This window comes from Marmota marmota, unplaced genomic scaffold (assembly GCF_001458135.2).
Source record: "Marmota marmota marmota unplaced genomic scaffold, marMar, whole genome shotgun sequence".
Lineage (NCBI taxonomy): Eukaryota > Metazoa > Chordata > Mammalia > Rodentia > Sciuridae > Marmota > Marmota marmota.
Genome location: NW_026000026.1, coordinates 53301073 through 53317442, shown reverse-complemented (window position 1 = coordinate 53317442; position 16370 = coordinate 53301073). Strand labels below are relative to the sequence as shown.

The 16370-nt window shown below is 32.2% G+C and overlaps 1 protein-coding gene across 3 annotated transcripts in view; it reads right to left on the bottom strand.

The window, feature by feature from the left end:
* Positions 1–16370, bottom strand: part of Slf1 (SMC5-SMC6 complex localization factor 1) — a 71693-nt gene that overhangs the window by 5402 nt on the left and 49921 nt on the right. For all 3 annotated transcript variants that reach the window (XM_015483686.2, XM_048811430.1, XM_048811428.1), the window contains 4 exons: positions 10493–10640; positions 2870–3015; positions 1631–1794; positions 862–995 (listed from right to left, as the gene is read on the bottom strand). In XM_015483686.2, the coding sequence (XP_015339172.1) occupies positions 862–995; positions 1631–1794; positions 2870–3015; positions 10493–10640 (592 nt within the window). The remainder of the gene's footprint in view (positions 1–861; positions 996–1630; positions 1795–2869; positions 3016–10492; positions 10641–16370) is intronic.

Genomic DNA, 16370 nt, shown 5'->3' with positions numbered 1-16370 from the left:
AAAACAAAGAAAAAAGACCCTGATTTGTGAAGTTAATATTAAAGATCTCATGTAATACATTTTTCAGATTTTGAGCCAAACGAGACATTATTTTGAATTTGTGATATGAAATTATGAATTTTTATCATATTGAAAGACTTTGAGAGCTTTACTCTATTTCTATGGGTGTCATATTAATACTATATTGAAAATATGATTTAGTTTATAAACAAAAGATTCAACAATTTACTTTGGCTAAGTACAGACTCTTTAAAGATAACTTACATTTTTAAGTTAAGAGATAACTACATAAAAGGGGTGACAGTAAATTATTACAAGACTCTTCTTAGTTATTCCATCCTTTAGGTGCTTAGGTTCCAGTACAGTCAGAACCAAAAGCCAAACACATTTCATAGTCTGGGCTCAGTGCCTAGAAGAAAAGAGCCCATATGCTTAACACAGCTATGTAACATAGCCTACTCCTCATTCTTTGTTCACAAAATGTCTAAGACTGAAAGAGATGAAGACTGAATTATACTTTCAAATCAGAAGACACTGATCCTGAACAACACAGGTTGAGGTGGAATAGAAAAGTAAGGCGGGCAAGTCTGGAATATGCTCAATGAGTGCTGCACACTATGTTTAGTATTTGGAAGGCCAGGGGGAGAAAAGAAAGGGAGGAATACTCTATTATACCAGGTATTAACTGATCATTTTCTCTGTACAAGTGACAGTACAAGAAAATAATATGGTATCCAGGAAGGCATTTCCTGGACCTAGTCCAATATTTAAGTTACAAGTATTCATCAGGGCAAAATTTACAAGTACTGACTATAACCACAAAAAGTTCTTAGCATAAATTGATTTAGATACTTGGAATACCTTTTAGATTAGTCTTATGAAAATTCATCTTCGTAACTAAAGAGGGGCAATTCTCCTTGGAACATGACAATTCTCCTTCTGACTTCTTTTTCAATTTTTTAAATGATGAGGAACATTTAGCAAGGTTCAGCTCCCTGAAAAGAAAAAAAGAAAGAATGAAAGCTTGTTTTTCAGCAAGGCATGCCAGCATATATTATATGGTGGGTATTTTTCTTAAAATCTAATTTAAACTCCCTTAATCACTCAGTCTTCACTGTTAATTCTAAAATTGATTTCAATCATATAGAAATAAGTTTTTATGCATTAATTTTCATTTTACTATCCTTAAAGCCTCAACTACTCATTGCGAAGGTTCTGAATACAGAATGTGGGGTAAATAAAAGGAAACCAAGTATAAACCATATCTGACAGAGAAAATAAAGTGAAAAACTAAGATTAGAACACAGGCCTCTGCTCCCAATTCTTATTTTCATGTGAATACTATTCTCTTTTTTCTTTCAGAGAATAATTCAGGCTTTCTGAGTTTTCTACAGCATACATCTAGAGGAAGTTTCTCATTTTGGAGAAGGTAGTACAATAACTTGAGTATCTCAACATGAACATGCCTTCTGAAAGCTCATCTATATAATGGAAAAGCAGTAATTCAAATCACAGGGCAAAAATTGTATAAAACAGTAATTGTTACACAGATAAGCTAAAGTTCAAGGAAGATGTCAAAAAAAAGCTGTACTCCAAAATAACGCACAGCAGAGATAATAGCAACACTTACGGTAACTCTGACAGTCCTTCAACATGTTTCTGCTTAGCACCATTCAGCATTAGTAAAGCTCTCGGAGATTCAAGGCAAGGTCGCTGTCCTATTTTCTTTGGTATTGGTATTTTTCCAGCTCCATGCATAATAGTTTTCCCCAAAGCTGGCAAATAGGAATATACCTGTTGCAAAATATTATTATATTGCTTTCTCAACTACAAAGATAGCAGTAAAAAGAAATTAATTGATTAACTATTAAATGTGATTACATTTTCTAGATTTCACTATTACAGTTTCCACTTTATTTGAACACAATAAAATATTAAAAAGCTGATAGTTCCATGTCAATATCATGTAGACAAGAAGGAAAATACCTTCTTGAAAATAAATTTTTTATTATTCAATTTTAATACTCATTTAAGAAAGTTGATTTGTCTTATATCCAACTTATGAATCACTCGTATACTTTTACATTGATGATTTATACAACTTATATTCTGTCATTTCCATTTTAAAAATAATTTTCTTCAACAGAAAGGCTGAAATAAATGAATAATGAGTGAATAAGGAGTGAAAAGAACTTTAAAGGTAAGTATTGTTGTAAAACAATTTACCCAATCTGATCAATAAATAAACTTACTTCTTATTTGTTGAAGAAACTGCTAGATACTAGATCCTAATTATATCTTCGGGTAGCCTAAATAAAACTAGAAAACCTTGGATCAAATGTAACTTATATGTATGTGTGTATAGGATATATATAATTTATAAATTTTGTTCTTTATAAACCATTAAATATTAGGTGGAATTGTTTTGAATCTAGTTCAAAATAATCTTATGTATTATTATAGAAGTGATTAGGGAACAAAGATCACTGTTCCGCTTTTCTATTATCAATCCTTAATTACTTTAAAAAATGATTAAAAATTTCTATTCACTGAATTTTTTCTATATTTTTACTGATGCATTATAGTTGTCCATATGGAGGAATTTGTTTTTACATATCTGCACATGTACACAATATAACAATATAATTTGGCTAATATTCCCCAAGAATCCCCCTATGGTCCCTTTACTCTACTGATCTCCCTTTGATTTTCGTAATTAAACTATTTTTGAAATAGAAAAATACTAGTTCTTTTATGGGTTGGAAAGATTTGTTAACTCTGTTCATTTATTAGAAATACCTAAGAATATTTAAAAGTTGAATTTATAAAGATACTTCTTAGGAATTAAAACATCTAAAATAGTGCTTACCATTTTATGAAGAGAGAGTGGCTCAGAAGAAATACTGATAGAGCTCTGCAAACACAACTTTTTAAAGACTGCCTCGGCAACAAACATTTGAAGCCAGGAGGAAGAAAAGGAGCAAATGAAAATCTCTAATTCCTGTGAAGAAAAGTCTGCAGAAAAACAAGAGAAGAAAATAGAACTATATTCTCTCTATATATTTTTCTCTTTTGGGGGCGTTTAGGGGACTGGAGATTGAATCCACAGTCTCTTCACCATTGAGCTTTATCCCTAGGCCTTTGTATTCTGATAACTTGTTTAGAGGCTCACTAAGTTATTGAGGCTAGCCTGAAACTTGAGATCCTCTTGTCTCAGCCTCCCAAGTTACCAGGATTACAGATATGTGCCACTGTGATCAAATGAATTTTTTTTCCTTTAGACTATTTCATCAGTAGATTTTCTTCAACCAAATGATGGTTCCTACACCAAAAACATTTATCCACATTATAAACTACACACACATATACACACCAAAAAAAAAAAAAAGTAGTTTTCCTATTCTTTGCCTTTAAAGAGAAAAAAAAATTATGGCATGAACTCTCATTTTACTTTTTATTACATCAAATAAAAGCCTTACAATTGCATACACACACACACACACACGCAGAATAAATAATATAATTATACCAAAATACATGAGATTTTTATCACTATATTTTCCAATTAACATAAAAGATCTCTTCTCATGAAACAGCTGCTTCTTTGGAAAACTAGTACTTAGTTTTTGAATGACCACACTTATTTAATTTGCAACGATCAGTCTTGAGGTGATAGGAAAAAATATATTAGACTATTACTTCTAATAACACCCATAAATCCTATTACTGAAGAGAAGAAAGACAAGCACAAGATAAATAAAGAAAACATAAAATAGAGAGTATGTAAGTAAAGATTTCATTAAAAATTTGCACTTGGGCTGGGGTTGTAGCTCAGTGGTAGAGTGCTACCCTTGCACGTGGGAGACACTAGGTTCAATCCTCAGGATCACATAAAAATAAAATAAAGGTATTGTGTCCATCTACAATTAAAAACAAAACCAAAAAATTTCATTCATTCTACCATGAGGTTATTTTATTATATTGTATTTGGGAGGGTATTACACCCAGGGTTGCTTCACTGCTGAGCAACATCCCAGTCCCTTTTACTTTGTATTTATTTTGTTTTGTTTTTTGGTATTGGAGATTGAACTCAGGGGTACTTTACCACTGAGCTATATCCCCAACTCTTCTAATATTTTCATTTTGAGATAGGGTCTTGTTAAGTTGCCTAGGCTGGCCTCCCAAATAACTGAAGTCACTGGGATTACAGGTTGTTGCCACCGTGCCCAGTGACTATGGGCTTATTTTAAATGAAAAACAACCAACAAAAAGACACCCAAACCCTCAAATCTCTGCTATTCAAAAACATCAGTGTTCCAGTAAGATGTAAATGCATATACAAATGAACTGAAAGTGATAAAGTACTAGGGTGATTTTTCCCCTGTAATCTATTTAATGTTATAAATTTTCTATTATTACTATCTGTGTAACAAAATGGATAAAACAATGGAATGTCAAGTAAAGAATGATACCAAACAATAGGATACCAAAAGAGCTAAAATTAAACAAAACAAACAGTATAAAAAAGTTGAGATACTATATAATATGGTAGATTAACTACACTGAAACAATAAAGTCAATAAAAGTAACAAATATTTACAACACATAAGAATTACAATTACATGTATTAATTAAAATATTTTAAAAATGGGGCTAAATAAGAAACTTAATAGCCATATTAAGTTTTATAAAGCTTGACTTCTCTACTCAGAGGTGGAGTTTCTTTTAGTCAGGACAATGCAGTCACGCACTGAATACCTGCTCAGATGTATTCACAGAAAGGCTGGCACTCAGGTGTCCTTGCAGTCATTGACCCTTCTTGACCAACTGATTATCAGCGAGGAGGAGGAAAAAGGTAGGATTTTTCTTCAAGGGAAATTTTGGTTCTCACAAACGGAGAAGGGAATGCTATTGGCCCCTAGTGGCAAAAGGCTAGGAATGCTATTAGACATCCTATTAATGTGCAAGAGAATCTCAACAACAATTATCCAGCCAAAACATAACCAGTGCTCAGACTGAGAAACCTTGCCTTGATTAAAGAGATCGAGGCTCTTGCGATGTGACAGACTACTATACGAGTCTTTAGCAAATGATTCCATTCATATGACAACCAGATTCACATATCCCTGAACAGATATGATTGCTAAACTCATAACTCCTTTCACAATGATCTCAATGGAGATATGGTTTTTATGAACAGGAAATGAGAAAGGAGTTACATTTAATTTCTACTTATGGACATTAAAAACCCTATATCTACCATCACAGAGTTTACTACAATGAATTGATCTGTTAACTTGAACTCTAGGCAGTCAAAGGAAAGGAGAAAAGGTCTGACTGTAAAATTTGAAGAAGATAATCTCACACTATCAAATGGAGTTATTCATCTAAGAAGAAGCTATTTGGTAAGCTTACAGAAACAGGGAAATACAAACTCTAATGGATCCACATATTACCAGGTAACAGAATAAAATAGAATAAAAAATAACAGATGAACAAGAGAACTTAGCCAAGACTGCAAAACCTTTAAAGAATAGGATCATATTTTTTAGCCCTCACAGAATGTATATCACTAAATTGCACAGAATAAATATTCATATTTGACAGATGAAAAAATGAGTGACAGATAACTTTTTACTAATTATAATTATCTTTTTACTAATTGTAATTATCTCATTCAAAAATGCTTCTTTTTCTTTCATAGAAATAAAATACAAAGTAAAGCAAGAACAATCTTTTGAAAAGTTAACCAGATCTTTCCATTCCCTTGTTAAATAGCTTCTAATTCTCAGCATGGCTTACAAGTTCCTACATAAACTCCCTTACCCATTTCTTTGGCCTTATTCTGACTCCATTGATATTACTACCAGTCGGTGAGAAGGCTTCACACAGTCTCAGCTCTTTCCTACTTTAAGAATTCTGGTAAATTTTTACTCTTCTGACAAGAATACTCTCCCCTGAATGTACCAAACTTTTGCTTATCTTTCAAGTTCTGTGTTTTTTGATCATCCAATACAAAGTAGTTCAGTATCAACCCCTGGTTTTAATTGTTCTCAACATTTATTTTTAAATGATGTATAATGGTACATTTACATTAACTTTATTACAATCTTCCTCTCCCACTGAAAGCTCCAAAAAAGCAAGAATCATGTTTTATTTCCCTCCTTCACTATATATGAAGTGTTAAGTTGAATGCCTAATTGAACACCAATAAAGAAGTGTTGTATGAATGAAAGAAAAAGAAGTATTTTGAACGAGATAATTACAATTAGTAAAAAGATAAAAATTTGCATTCGTGGAAGCATTAAAAGGGAATAGATGTAAAAAAAGTAAAACTGAATAAAAACAAAAAATATCAGGAAAAGATAATAATGCAACCCAAGGGAAAAGGAAGGTTTATTAAAAATACTCTTAAGGGATGGGGTTGTAGCTCAGTGGTAGAGCACTTGCCAAGCATGTGTGAAGCACTAGGTTCAATTCTCAGTACCACATATAAAATAAATAAATTAAATAAAGGTCCAGCAAGAACTAAAAAAAAATATTTAAAAAAAGTACTCTTAAGATGTGAAAAATAAAAATTTTAATGACAAGTATTCTTTCCCATTGGAAAAAAAAAACAGAAGAAATTTGTTTAACTCAAGAATTAGCAAACAATGGTTTGCTGCCTATTTTTATGAACAAAGTTTTACTGGAACACAGCCATGTTCATCCATTTATATACTGTGTATAGTTGCTTTTTCTTACTAAAACTGCAGCACAGACAGGACAGAGACAGTAGGGACAAAAAAGCCAGAAATGTTTACTATCTGGCACTTTACATTAAAAAGGTTTGCTAACCCTAGTTTATGCCAATAGACTGGGAATTTCAATTAGGCATTGAAAATAAATTTCACATGACCTTAAAATACAAGAAGGAAATTCTTTTTGTCCAAAATGTGAATCTGATAGACACAAGATGTGATGGAAAGAAAGTAAGATTTTACTTGTCTTCTGAACTATTTATTGCCTTAATTTTCACCAATTATAAACTAACAAGGGTAATACTAAAATTAAATGAGAAAGATGGATCAATATCTTCAACTGGAAGTAATGCTATAGCAACATAGCATCTTTACTTACAAATTAGAAAAAGCAGAAGATAGTAACTGAGCCAAAGAATAATGAAAAAAAGCTGGGTGTGGTGGTGCATGCCTATACTCCCAGAGACTGCCTAGAATGCGGCAGGAGGATCAGCAGTTTGAGCCAGTCACCCCAACTAGGCAAGACCCTGTCTCAAAATAAAAAGGGTTGGGGTGCTGCTCAGTGGTAGAGTGTACCTGGGTTCAATCTCCAGTACTGAGGAAAACCAAACAAAGAATGCAAAAAAATGTAAAAAAAAAAAAAAAAAAGCAAACAACCCAATGTCAATGATTCTCAAATTTCTTCATAAAAATATGAGCAGAAAGGATATAATTAGAAATAACACCTGGTTCACTTTGTAGGGAAAAGTGTAGTATTCTACAAATCCCATAATAAATATAATTTTATTTTGCACTTTAGCTATAGAAAAGTTCCTGCTTTCTTAATGTTGAAATGTTCACTTAATTTTCTACACCCTGATAAATATTAAATATAAAAACAATAATATAAAATAAATTAAAAAAACTAGGGAAATATTTAATTTGAACCAGTTTTAGAAATATATGCTAGAAATTTTTAACTAGCCTATCTGCAATCTAATTTGGAACCTATGGAAATAAGTGTGTGTGTGTGTGTGTGTGTGTGTGTATATGTGTGTGTGTGTGTTACTGGTATTGGACTCAGGGAGTTGTACAATGCTAGCCAAGCACACATCTAGAGTTTTAAAGATTAGTGATCAATTATATATCCTTGGCATCATTTTGGTGACATGATTATGAAAGTAACATTAAGTTCTACCTCAAGTTAGTCATAGGTTTAAACTTCTAAGGTTTAAATTTGACATGTGAAAATAAGAATAACACTGGATAACAATGCCCTACTTCATAGTAAAGAGAAATTTATGAGTAAGGAAAGCATTGAAGCTACACATAGAACTCTGTTAACACAAAGCTCAAATGTCATGTATTTGACTAAACTATAAAATAACTTTTATTTCCTTAAAGGCAATTACTGTGTACTGGAAATAACATATTTAACTGTATTGGTAGGCTCTAAAGCCATTGCTAATCCTGTCCTGGGCCCTCAAACTCAAAGAGGTTTCATTACAGAATGGAAACAAGGAATTCTGTTAGCCAAATATTATTTGTCACTCTGGCAAACAATGCCAGAATTCTGCTGTTTCTAAAAGGACAAAAAACACTACACTACCTAGTAGAAATGGTGGGAAAGAAATGATAAGGTTCCAAAGGAAGACTGAATTTGTGCTAAGAAATGTTAAAAAGTCACTCAACAAAGGACAGCTAGTCCACAAAAGAAAGAGCAATCACCCCCTCGGCTCAATAAAAAAGAAAGAGAAAAAAAGGAGACAAAGTGCTTTAGATAAAAATCTTCTAACTTTGGTAGTATAAAAAAAAGACCTCTCTTTCCAGAGGACATCATCAAATAAATCCTGAACCCAGTTATAACCTGGATTCCTATTCTGGAATCTCTCTTTCAAGTATTAAATTGCTTGACAGCGGATTCAAGAACTTTTTCTTTATATAAAACTAAGATGCACTACAATATGTGCAACAAAATTATATGTTTTAGCAGTCTAAATAATTGAAAATTAAGTATGTAAAAATCATCTTTTATATCTGAGAGCCACACAAAGTACACTTGATTTAAAATATGTTCATTTTAGGAGTTCAGAGTTACAGAAACAAAAAGGAATGGCAAGAGTTCAGAAAAGCATACTCTTCCTAAATTGGGCTATGAAGTTAGAAAACATACATAAGGTCTTAGGGAAGCCTTCCTCAGACTAGACATGTCAAAGAGTTGACTAGAACTTACCATAAGATGATAGTTGTGAAAAGGAATTCTGTCATCATAACACTTAAATAACACTCTTCATTTAATTTAGAAAAAACTTTAAAATTAGATAATAAGGTGAGGAGGAAAAGTGAGAAAATTATGCATATAAAGTACTTCTATTTGCTTCATCCATACTCCTTTCTTGTTAGATAACCAGATGAAAGCAACCAAACTAGTTGGCTAATAGTTTTTTACATTATATTAAGAAAAACTATACAGCAAAAGGTACACTGGGGGGAAATATTATAATGAGTGATATAAACCAGATTACTTTGTAAAAAGTATTTTTACTTTGTAAAAAGTATTCTTATTCAATGAGTTTCATTTTTTAATGTTATTAGGTGTTTATATAGGAAAAAACCTGGTAATTATTCATATAGCACAGGTAAGACAAGAGACTGATAATGCATCCTACTCAAAGAATTAGAGGTATTAAAGATACTGAAAATAGTTCTGAACATGTAAGATTCTATAAAACATACATTAAAAAGTGAATCTATTTCTTCAGGGATGGGGTTGTGGCTCAGTGGTAGAATGCTTGCCTAAGCATGTGTGAGGCACTGGTGTTCGATTCTCAGCACCATATATAAGAAAATAAAGGTCCACTGACAACTAAAAAAAATATAAAAAAAAAAAAAGTGAATCTATTTCTCCAATGAAATGGGGGTAAAAACTAATTTTTAAAACTACTGCATAAGATTGTCTAATTACAATTTTTAGTTATAGAATCAGGAAACCATATTAATATTATACATAACCATATAATAAAAAATTTCTTTCCATATATTATTTTTATTCTATTAAGTAATATTCAACTTTTATGAAACATCAAAATAATATTTTTGGATAATAGGGGCTGGGATTGTGGCTCAGTGGTAGAGCACTTACCTAGTATGTCTGGGTTCAATTCTCAGCACCATATATAAATAAATTAAAAATAAAGGTTCATTAACAACCAAAAACTATTTAAAAAATACTTTTGGGTAATAAATAATATATATGGGGGGACGCCTCCTGTAATATTTAGAGGAAAATAAGAATACAAACTTGCATATATAGTAATAATCTCAACTACATAAAAATACTTACAAATACTAGAAAAACATCATAAGTTAAAAGTGATTATCTATGTGGGTGCATTATGGGTAATTTTATCTTCAGTTGTTCCTGTATATATCTGTCTATCTATCTGCAATTATTTTAAGGAAAGCATCATTTAAACATACATTAGAAGATTACATACTGCTTAAAGGAAAGTCAAAACTAATTTCTAGCTGGGTGGGGTGGTGCACACCTGTAATTCTATCAACTCAGGATGCTGACGCAGGTTCCAGGCCAGCCTCAGCAACTCAGTGAGACCCTGATTCAAAATAATAATATAAAAAGAACTGGGTATGTAGCTCAGTGGCAAAGTCCTCCGGATTCAATCTCTAGTACCACCAAAAGAATTGAAAAAAAAAAAAAAAATTAACATAACAATTTCCAGAATGAGGCTAAGAAAAAACAAAGACACACTTACCATCACATGAAAGGGAAATATAAGTTCCTAAGTCATCAGACATGTGTCTCATCACATTTCTACCCATCTTAAGACCAAGGAAAATCCAATAATCTATTGCTGCTCCAAGAATTCCAGTCAATAAGTAAGCTAGTTCATGTTTGAAGACCTAACATTAAGATGGGAAAAACATTACTAAAATATATTAAAATATGACATCTCTATCATTGAGTACTTTTTGAGGCTAAGCTTAGTTATTAAAAAAAAAAAAAAAAAACAGAGTATGCTAATGCTAAAAGACAGTGTTAAGAACCATAGTACAGTAACTCCTGTTTTCCCTCTTTTCCCATACATTCACCCCCAACTCCTTCACCTTTCTTTCTATGTACACAAGTATGTATATTTCTCTCTTTCCACATATATATCTGGCTTGTTTTACAAATTATGTTAATGTGTTTATATACATATGCAGACACACACACATACACACACACAGAATTTATCTCCAGTTTGGGTAATCCTTATCTACAATTATTAGGACAAGAAGTGCTTCACATTTCAGATTTTTTTCAAACTTTGAAATTATCTACAAATGCATAAGAGATATCTTGGGATAGGACACAGTACAAACACAGAAATTCATATCTGTTTCATATATATCTTACACACAGTCTGAAGGTAATTTATATGATATTTTTAGTGGGCCTACAAACCCATCAAAAGAGGCCAGGTGTGGAATGTCTCCACTTGTGGCACCAGGTTAATTAGTTTTGGATTGGAGGACATTTAGAATTTTGGATTAGAGATGCTCAATTGTATACAAAAAAGAAAAACAATAATTTCTCTAGGGAATAGTTTACAGCAAACTGTTAAAATAATTTTTTCTGACATTGTAAAGTGCTTTATTCAGGCAATAATTCAATTTAAACAATGAGAAAATACATGGTTTCTGTGGATTTCTGTTAACAGGAACATATATGACAATAAAAGCAGATAGATTTGCTACCCTTACTATTCAAATATAGAATTATCCTTTACATTTCTCTAAATGACATTTTTCAGAAAAAGACAAAAACAAAACAAATAAAAACTTTAGCCAATTTGTCGTAAAGAAATAGTGATTCAAATTTTAATTAAGTTATATTAAATACCTAACTTGAATATGTATAGAGATCAGCCTTCAAAGGATAAATATTATTTATATTGTCACTTTTATAGTAAATATTATTAAATTCCTATAAGAAACATAGCAAGGCTAAGTGTGGTGGTGCACGTCTGTAATCCCAGCAGCCAGGCTGACTGAGGCAGGAGAATCACCAGTGCAAAACCAGCCTCAGCAACTTGGAGGTGGGGTCCGGGGGCCACCTGGGGATATGGCTCAGTAGTTAAGTGCTCTCCTAGGTTTAATAATTGGCATACACACACAAAAGTATTATTATATATTATATAAAAGCATAAAAACCTTAGAGAGTGATTTACTCTTGTTTAAAAATATCCTTTTAATCCACTAAATTCAGTGTGAAGATGAAAAAGTGTGAAAATAATATTTAAAAACACATTTAATTTTAAATATAAACACTTTTTAAAAATGACATTAAAACTAGCTGAAATTTCTATATTCCTGGGATTTGTTGTCTAGGCATGTTGGATGTATGAAAAAAAATCACTAAATTAACAGTTGGGTAGAAGACATTTAAGAAGATTTTAATAAATGTTATGGTAGCCAAATAAATTGTAACTGCTATTTTCTGTCATCACACAATGCCTAAAAGGGATTAGTGACAGAAAAATTCCTAATATATGAAACCCTCAGTGACTGCTAGATTTGCTTCTTCTGCCCTCAGCAAATGAATCTCCTATAGGTATATTTTGCACTTTATTAGGACATTATTCCTTATCTTAAGAAGAAACTACACAAGTGATTTCAAAAGGAAAGTTCTATTTCTGGTTTGTTGTGCAAACACAGGCAAATGGTCAAGAGGCACATACATCAGGCTTGCCAAAACAAGTGCTTATGGAAGGAAAACTCATAGTGAGAATCAGTACTAGCTGTACAGGTCCTCTGGCACCCCACTACATTCTATGGTAGCACACTGCATTCTGTCAGGGCTGGGTATTATAAACTATGAGAGAGATCCTGAAGCATGGGGTTGAGGGGATTTTAAGTTGCATAATAAACACTTAAAGAAGGAATGGTCTTCTTTTGATATGACATGGGGCCACAATGCATGGCCTGATCCTACCAGGTCAGAAATCACAGGCTAAAACAGCAGTACTCCTTCACACCTTATTAGAAGGCTTAGTTAAAAAGTATTGCAGCTGCAACTGTGTGGTATGGGGAGCTAACTGCAAGATTGGCCGTATCACCAATACCAAAGCCTCCTTTGTATGATCTGAGATTTAGGATCTAGGGTTCAGTATTAGTCTCTAATTTGCAGGAAAACAACTCTATTCTTTGTAAAGCCAAATATGTAGATGTGATCCCTTTGAGCAAGTAAAGGTAACCCTTACTCTCATCATTCAAGTTGTCAAGAGAACATAAAACAGCAAATTGATCATGTCCATATGTATACCACAGAATGTTTCTTCCAATATTATACATATGAATATCAGTAATGATATCACTTAAAAAACAAATAAACAAGGGACTAGTACATTTTGTTTTCTGAATGTAGTCCCCATCTCAAGTTTATATTAAATCAGGATTACTTAAGATCCTTAATTCTGAGACTGTGAGGTAAGTTAGCCTTCAAGGTAAGTCTCTAAGTCTCACACAAAACCACATCCAGCAATCCACCAATCAGAATTAATAAAATCAACCAGATAGGACTTTCCCTTTTTCCTTAGACAAATGTATGTATACCTATATCAGAAATCTTAATTGAACATTAATATTAAATTTACCTTGATATTAATGTCATTAAGCAGTTAGAGATGGGCAAAAGTGGTTTTGAGGAAAAACTGTAGATTCTTTACCATGGAAAGATCCTGGTAAAGTTATTTTTTTAAGTGTGTCACTGGGCTAAACATGCATGTTACTTCTGATCCATAAATGTATTCTACAAAAAAGACACCACCAAATCAGGTTTTTAGATTTTTTATACTATATTCTTAATTATGACACTTAGCATAACCAAGACATCGCGCCATGGATTATACTCACAACCACTTCAAGTGTATAAACAATGCTACTATTTCTAGTATAATGGATAGATATGCTTCAGAAGTGGATTAATAAGAAAATGGCAAATAAACCAAAGGAAGAAGCTTTCTTGAAATACTGAAATGTTTGCTAAAGCTGAAAGAAGAGAACATGAATATCCTAAGAATTAACAAAGAAATAAAGACATGATTTGCATATATGACATATATTTACCTTAGAATTCCTTTCTAATATGTTAAAGTGTATTACCAGACATTGTCAGTACAGTTCTCTATTATCTTGCTGTATAGTACAAGTAATCTACAGTTTATAAACTTGGTGATTTTCCAAAAACTGACTACTCTGTAACACAGAACAAACTAACATCATGGCCTTTTAATACTCCCAGATTAAGAATTTCCACAATATTCCACTGAAATAGATGACAAACTACTCTTTTGCAAAGATGCAAACATAATGCACATACTGTGCCTCTTCTTGCTTTAACCACTGGTATTTGAAACATAAGAAAGCAGGCTTCACCAGAGACTTGGACGCCAATCAAGACTTTGACCTAATAAGCTGTGACAGCTTGAGTAAGTTACTTAAAGTCTCTAGCTTCAATTTTCTAATCATTAAATATAAACTAACTTCTATTCTACCTATAATTGTGGGGTTAAGCTTAAATAGCTCTTAAGGATATTTCAAGGAAAAATGGGTCTAACCACCAAAGCTTAGTAAAATTCACACCTCCTCCATAACCTTGACACAGCCCACCTCTGCTCTTTGCCAAGGAAAGCCCAAAGCTTTCTCAGATTAATAACAATGAAATTCACAGCCATTGTGTCACTCTGCAATACTTGCTGATTGACATTGTGACAAAACAATATTAGCATAAACTGAGGACTTCTGTTTAGCTAATGACTTAAATTGAATGCTTCAACTCAGCAAATCAAGAAACAAATGCTTTACAGTAAGAAAAATGATGTCTGTGAACATGCGTGGAATTCTTGAACTAGAAACTGCCAAAAAAGATTTAATTAAGTGCAAGAATGAATTCTTAACAGAAAGGTAATACAATAAAAAAAAAAAAAACACAATTTATGTGAATTTAAGCAATTCAAATGTTAAAATATTAATCTGCAAAATCTAAAACCAGCTTTGATATTATAACTAATGCTACAATTTATTGCAGACTGCTTCTCAAATATGTTGCTTTTATTTATAAATTTGAACAAAAATCTTCAAGTTAAATATATATAAATCTGTTACTATTTTTATCAGTGTTTCTTTAGCAATTTCTTATCTGTGGTTATCCATTGGTGATTTAGTAAAATGTGAAAACATCAGTTTTGTTATTGATTTCAGATATTAATATGAAATTTCATTTATTCATCAAAAGGATGAAGAAAGGAAATGTTCTATAATGAAATATTTTCTCTCTTAAATGATTTTATTTTATTAAAAGTAAAAAAAAAAGACAGATGGTAATTTATAAACTCTGGCTTACAAGTACTATAATCAACTCTGATAATTAGGTGTAGATAGTTCTATTTTGGTTGAAGATTAAACACTGAATATTTTCAATTTCTATATATTTATATAGTCATGCTTCTTTTAAAATCATATACATGTGCAAAAAAGTGCCTATCTACCTGGTTATAGTCACATATAGTATTACTTGATTCCAAAGAAATCCAGTTATACCTAGGAGTAATCTTGCTAATTTTTAATGTTGATTTACAAAAGAGAAAAAACCCTAACACCCTAAAAGATTTTTTTTTTCTTTCCTGAAGTATGAATCACATGCCCAATAAATAGAACTTTAAAAAACAGCAAGGAGGGCTGGGGCTGTGGCCCAGTGATACAGCACTTTCTTGCCTTGAGACACTGGGTTTGAACCTTAGCACCATATAAAAATAAATAAAGGCATTCTGTCAAACTACAAATACAAAACAAACAAACAAAACAAACTAGAGCCAGGGAGGTAGCACAGGCCTGTAATCCAAGTGGCTCAGGAGGTTGAGGCCCTAAGCAATTTAGCAAGACCCTGTCTCAAAATAAAAATAAAAAAGGCTAGGGATGTGGCCCAGTGGTTAAGCACCCCCTGGGTTTAATCTCTGGTACAAAAACCAAAACAAACAAACCAAAAAATCAAAATAAATAAATAAATAGAGCCCAGCAAGAATTTCTGTTAATCAAATCCTAGGGAATTCTGATAAAACCATTTTTGAAAACAAAACGTTGGATGAACTAGATAAAGTATTTTCTGAAGAGAAACAATAAATTATGAGTAATTGCTAAGCCAAGATCCAAGAGAAGTTTAAAAGTTAAGCAAAGCATTCAAAGCTAACTGACTTTGCTCTGAGGATTCCTGCTGATTTTATCAAAAAAAGCTGAGATATAAAGCTGTGTTTTGAGGAGTCTAGGGGAAAGGGGTTTTAAAAAGGGAGGGGGAGATCACAGTCTAAGGCCTAATTCTCAATAAGCTAAGACACTGAAGGACCTCACCCCAAGATTAAGAATGAATCAAAAGCAAAACTACATTTTTAAACCCTTTTACTTCACTTGAACTACCCAAGGTCCATGAGACAGACATTGGATTAGAGTTTTCTTTGACTGGTAGTACAACTAGGCACCTGGCAGAAGTAAACATAAATTCTTTTTAGAGGAAGATATTTTGATCTTTGGCAAACTAGTTCTACAAATAATTTTTCAAATGTAATTGAGAGCACACAGCGAATGATAACTAGTTTG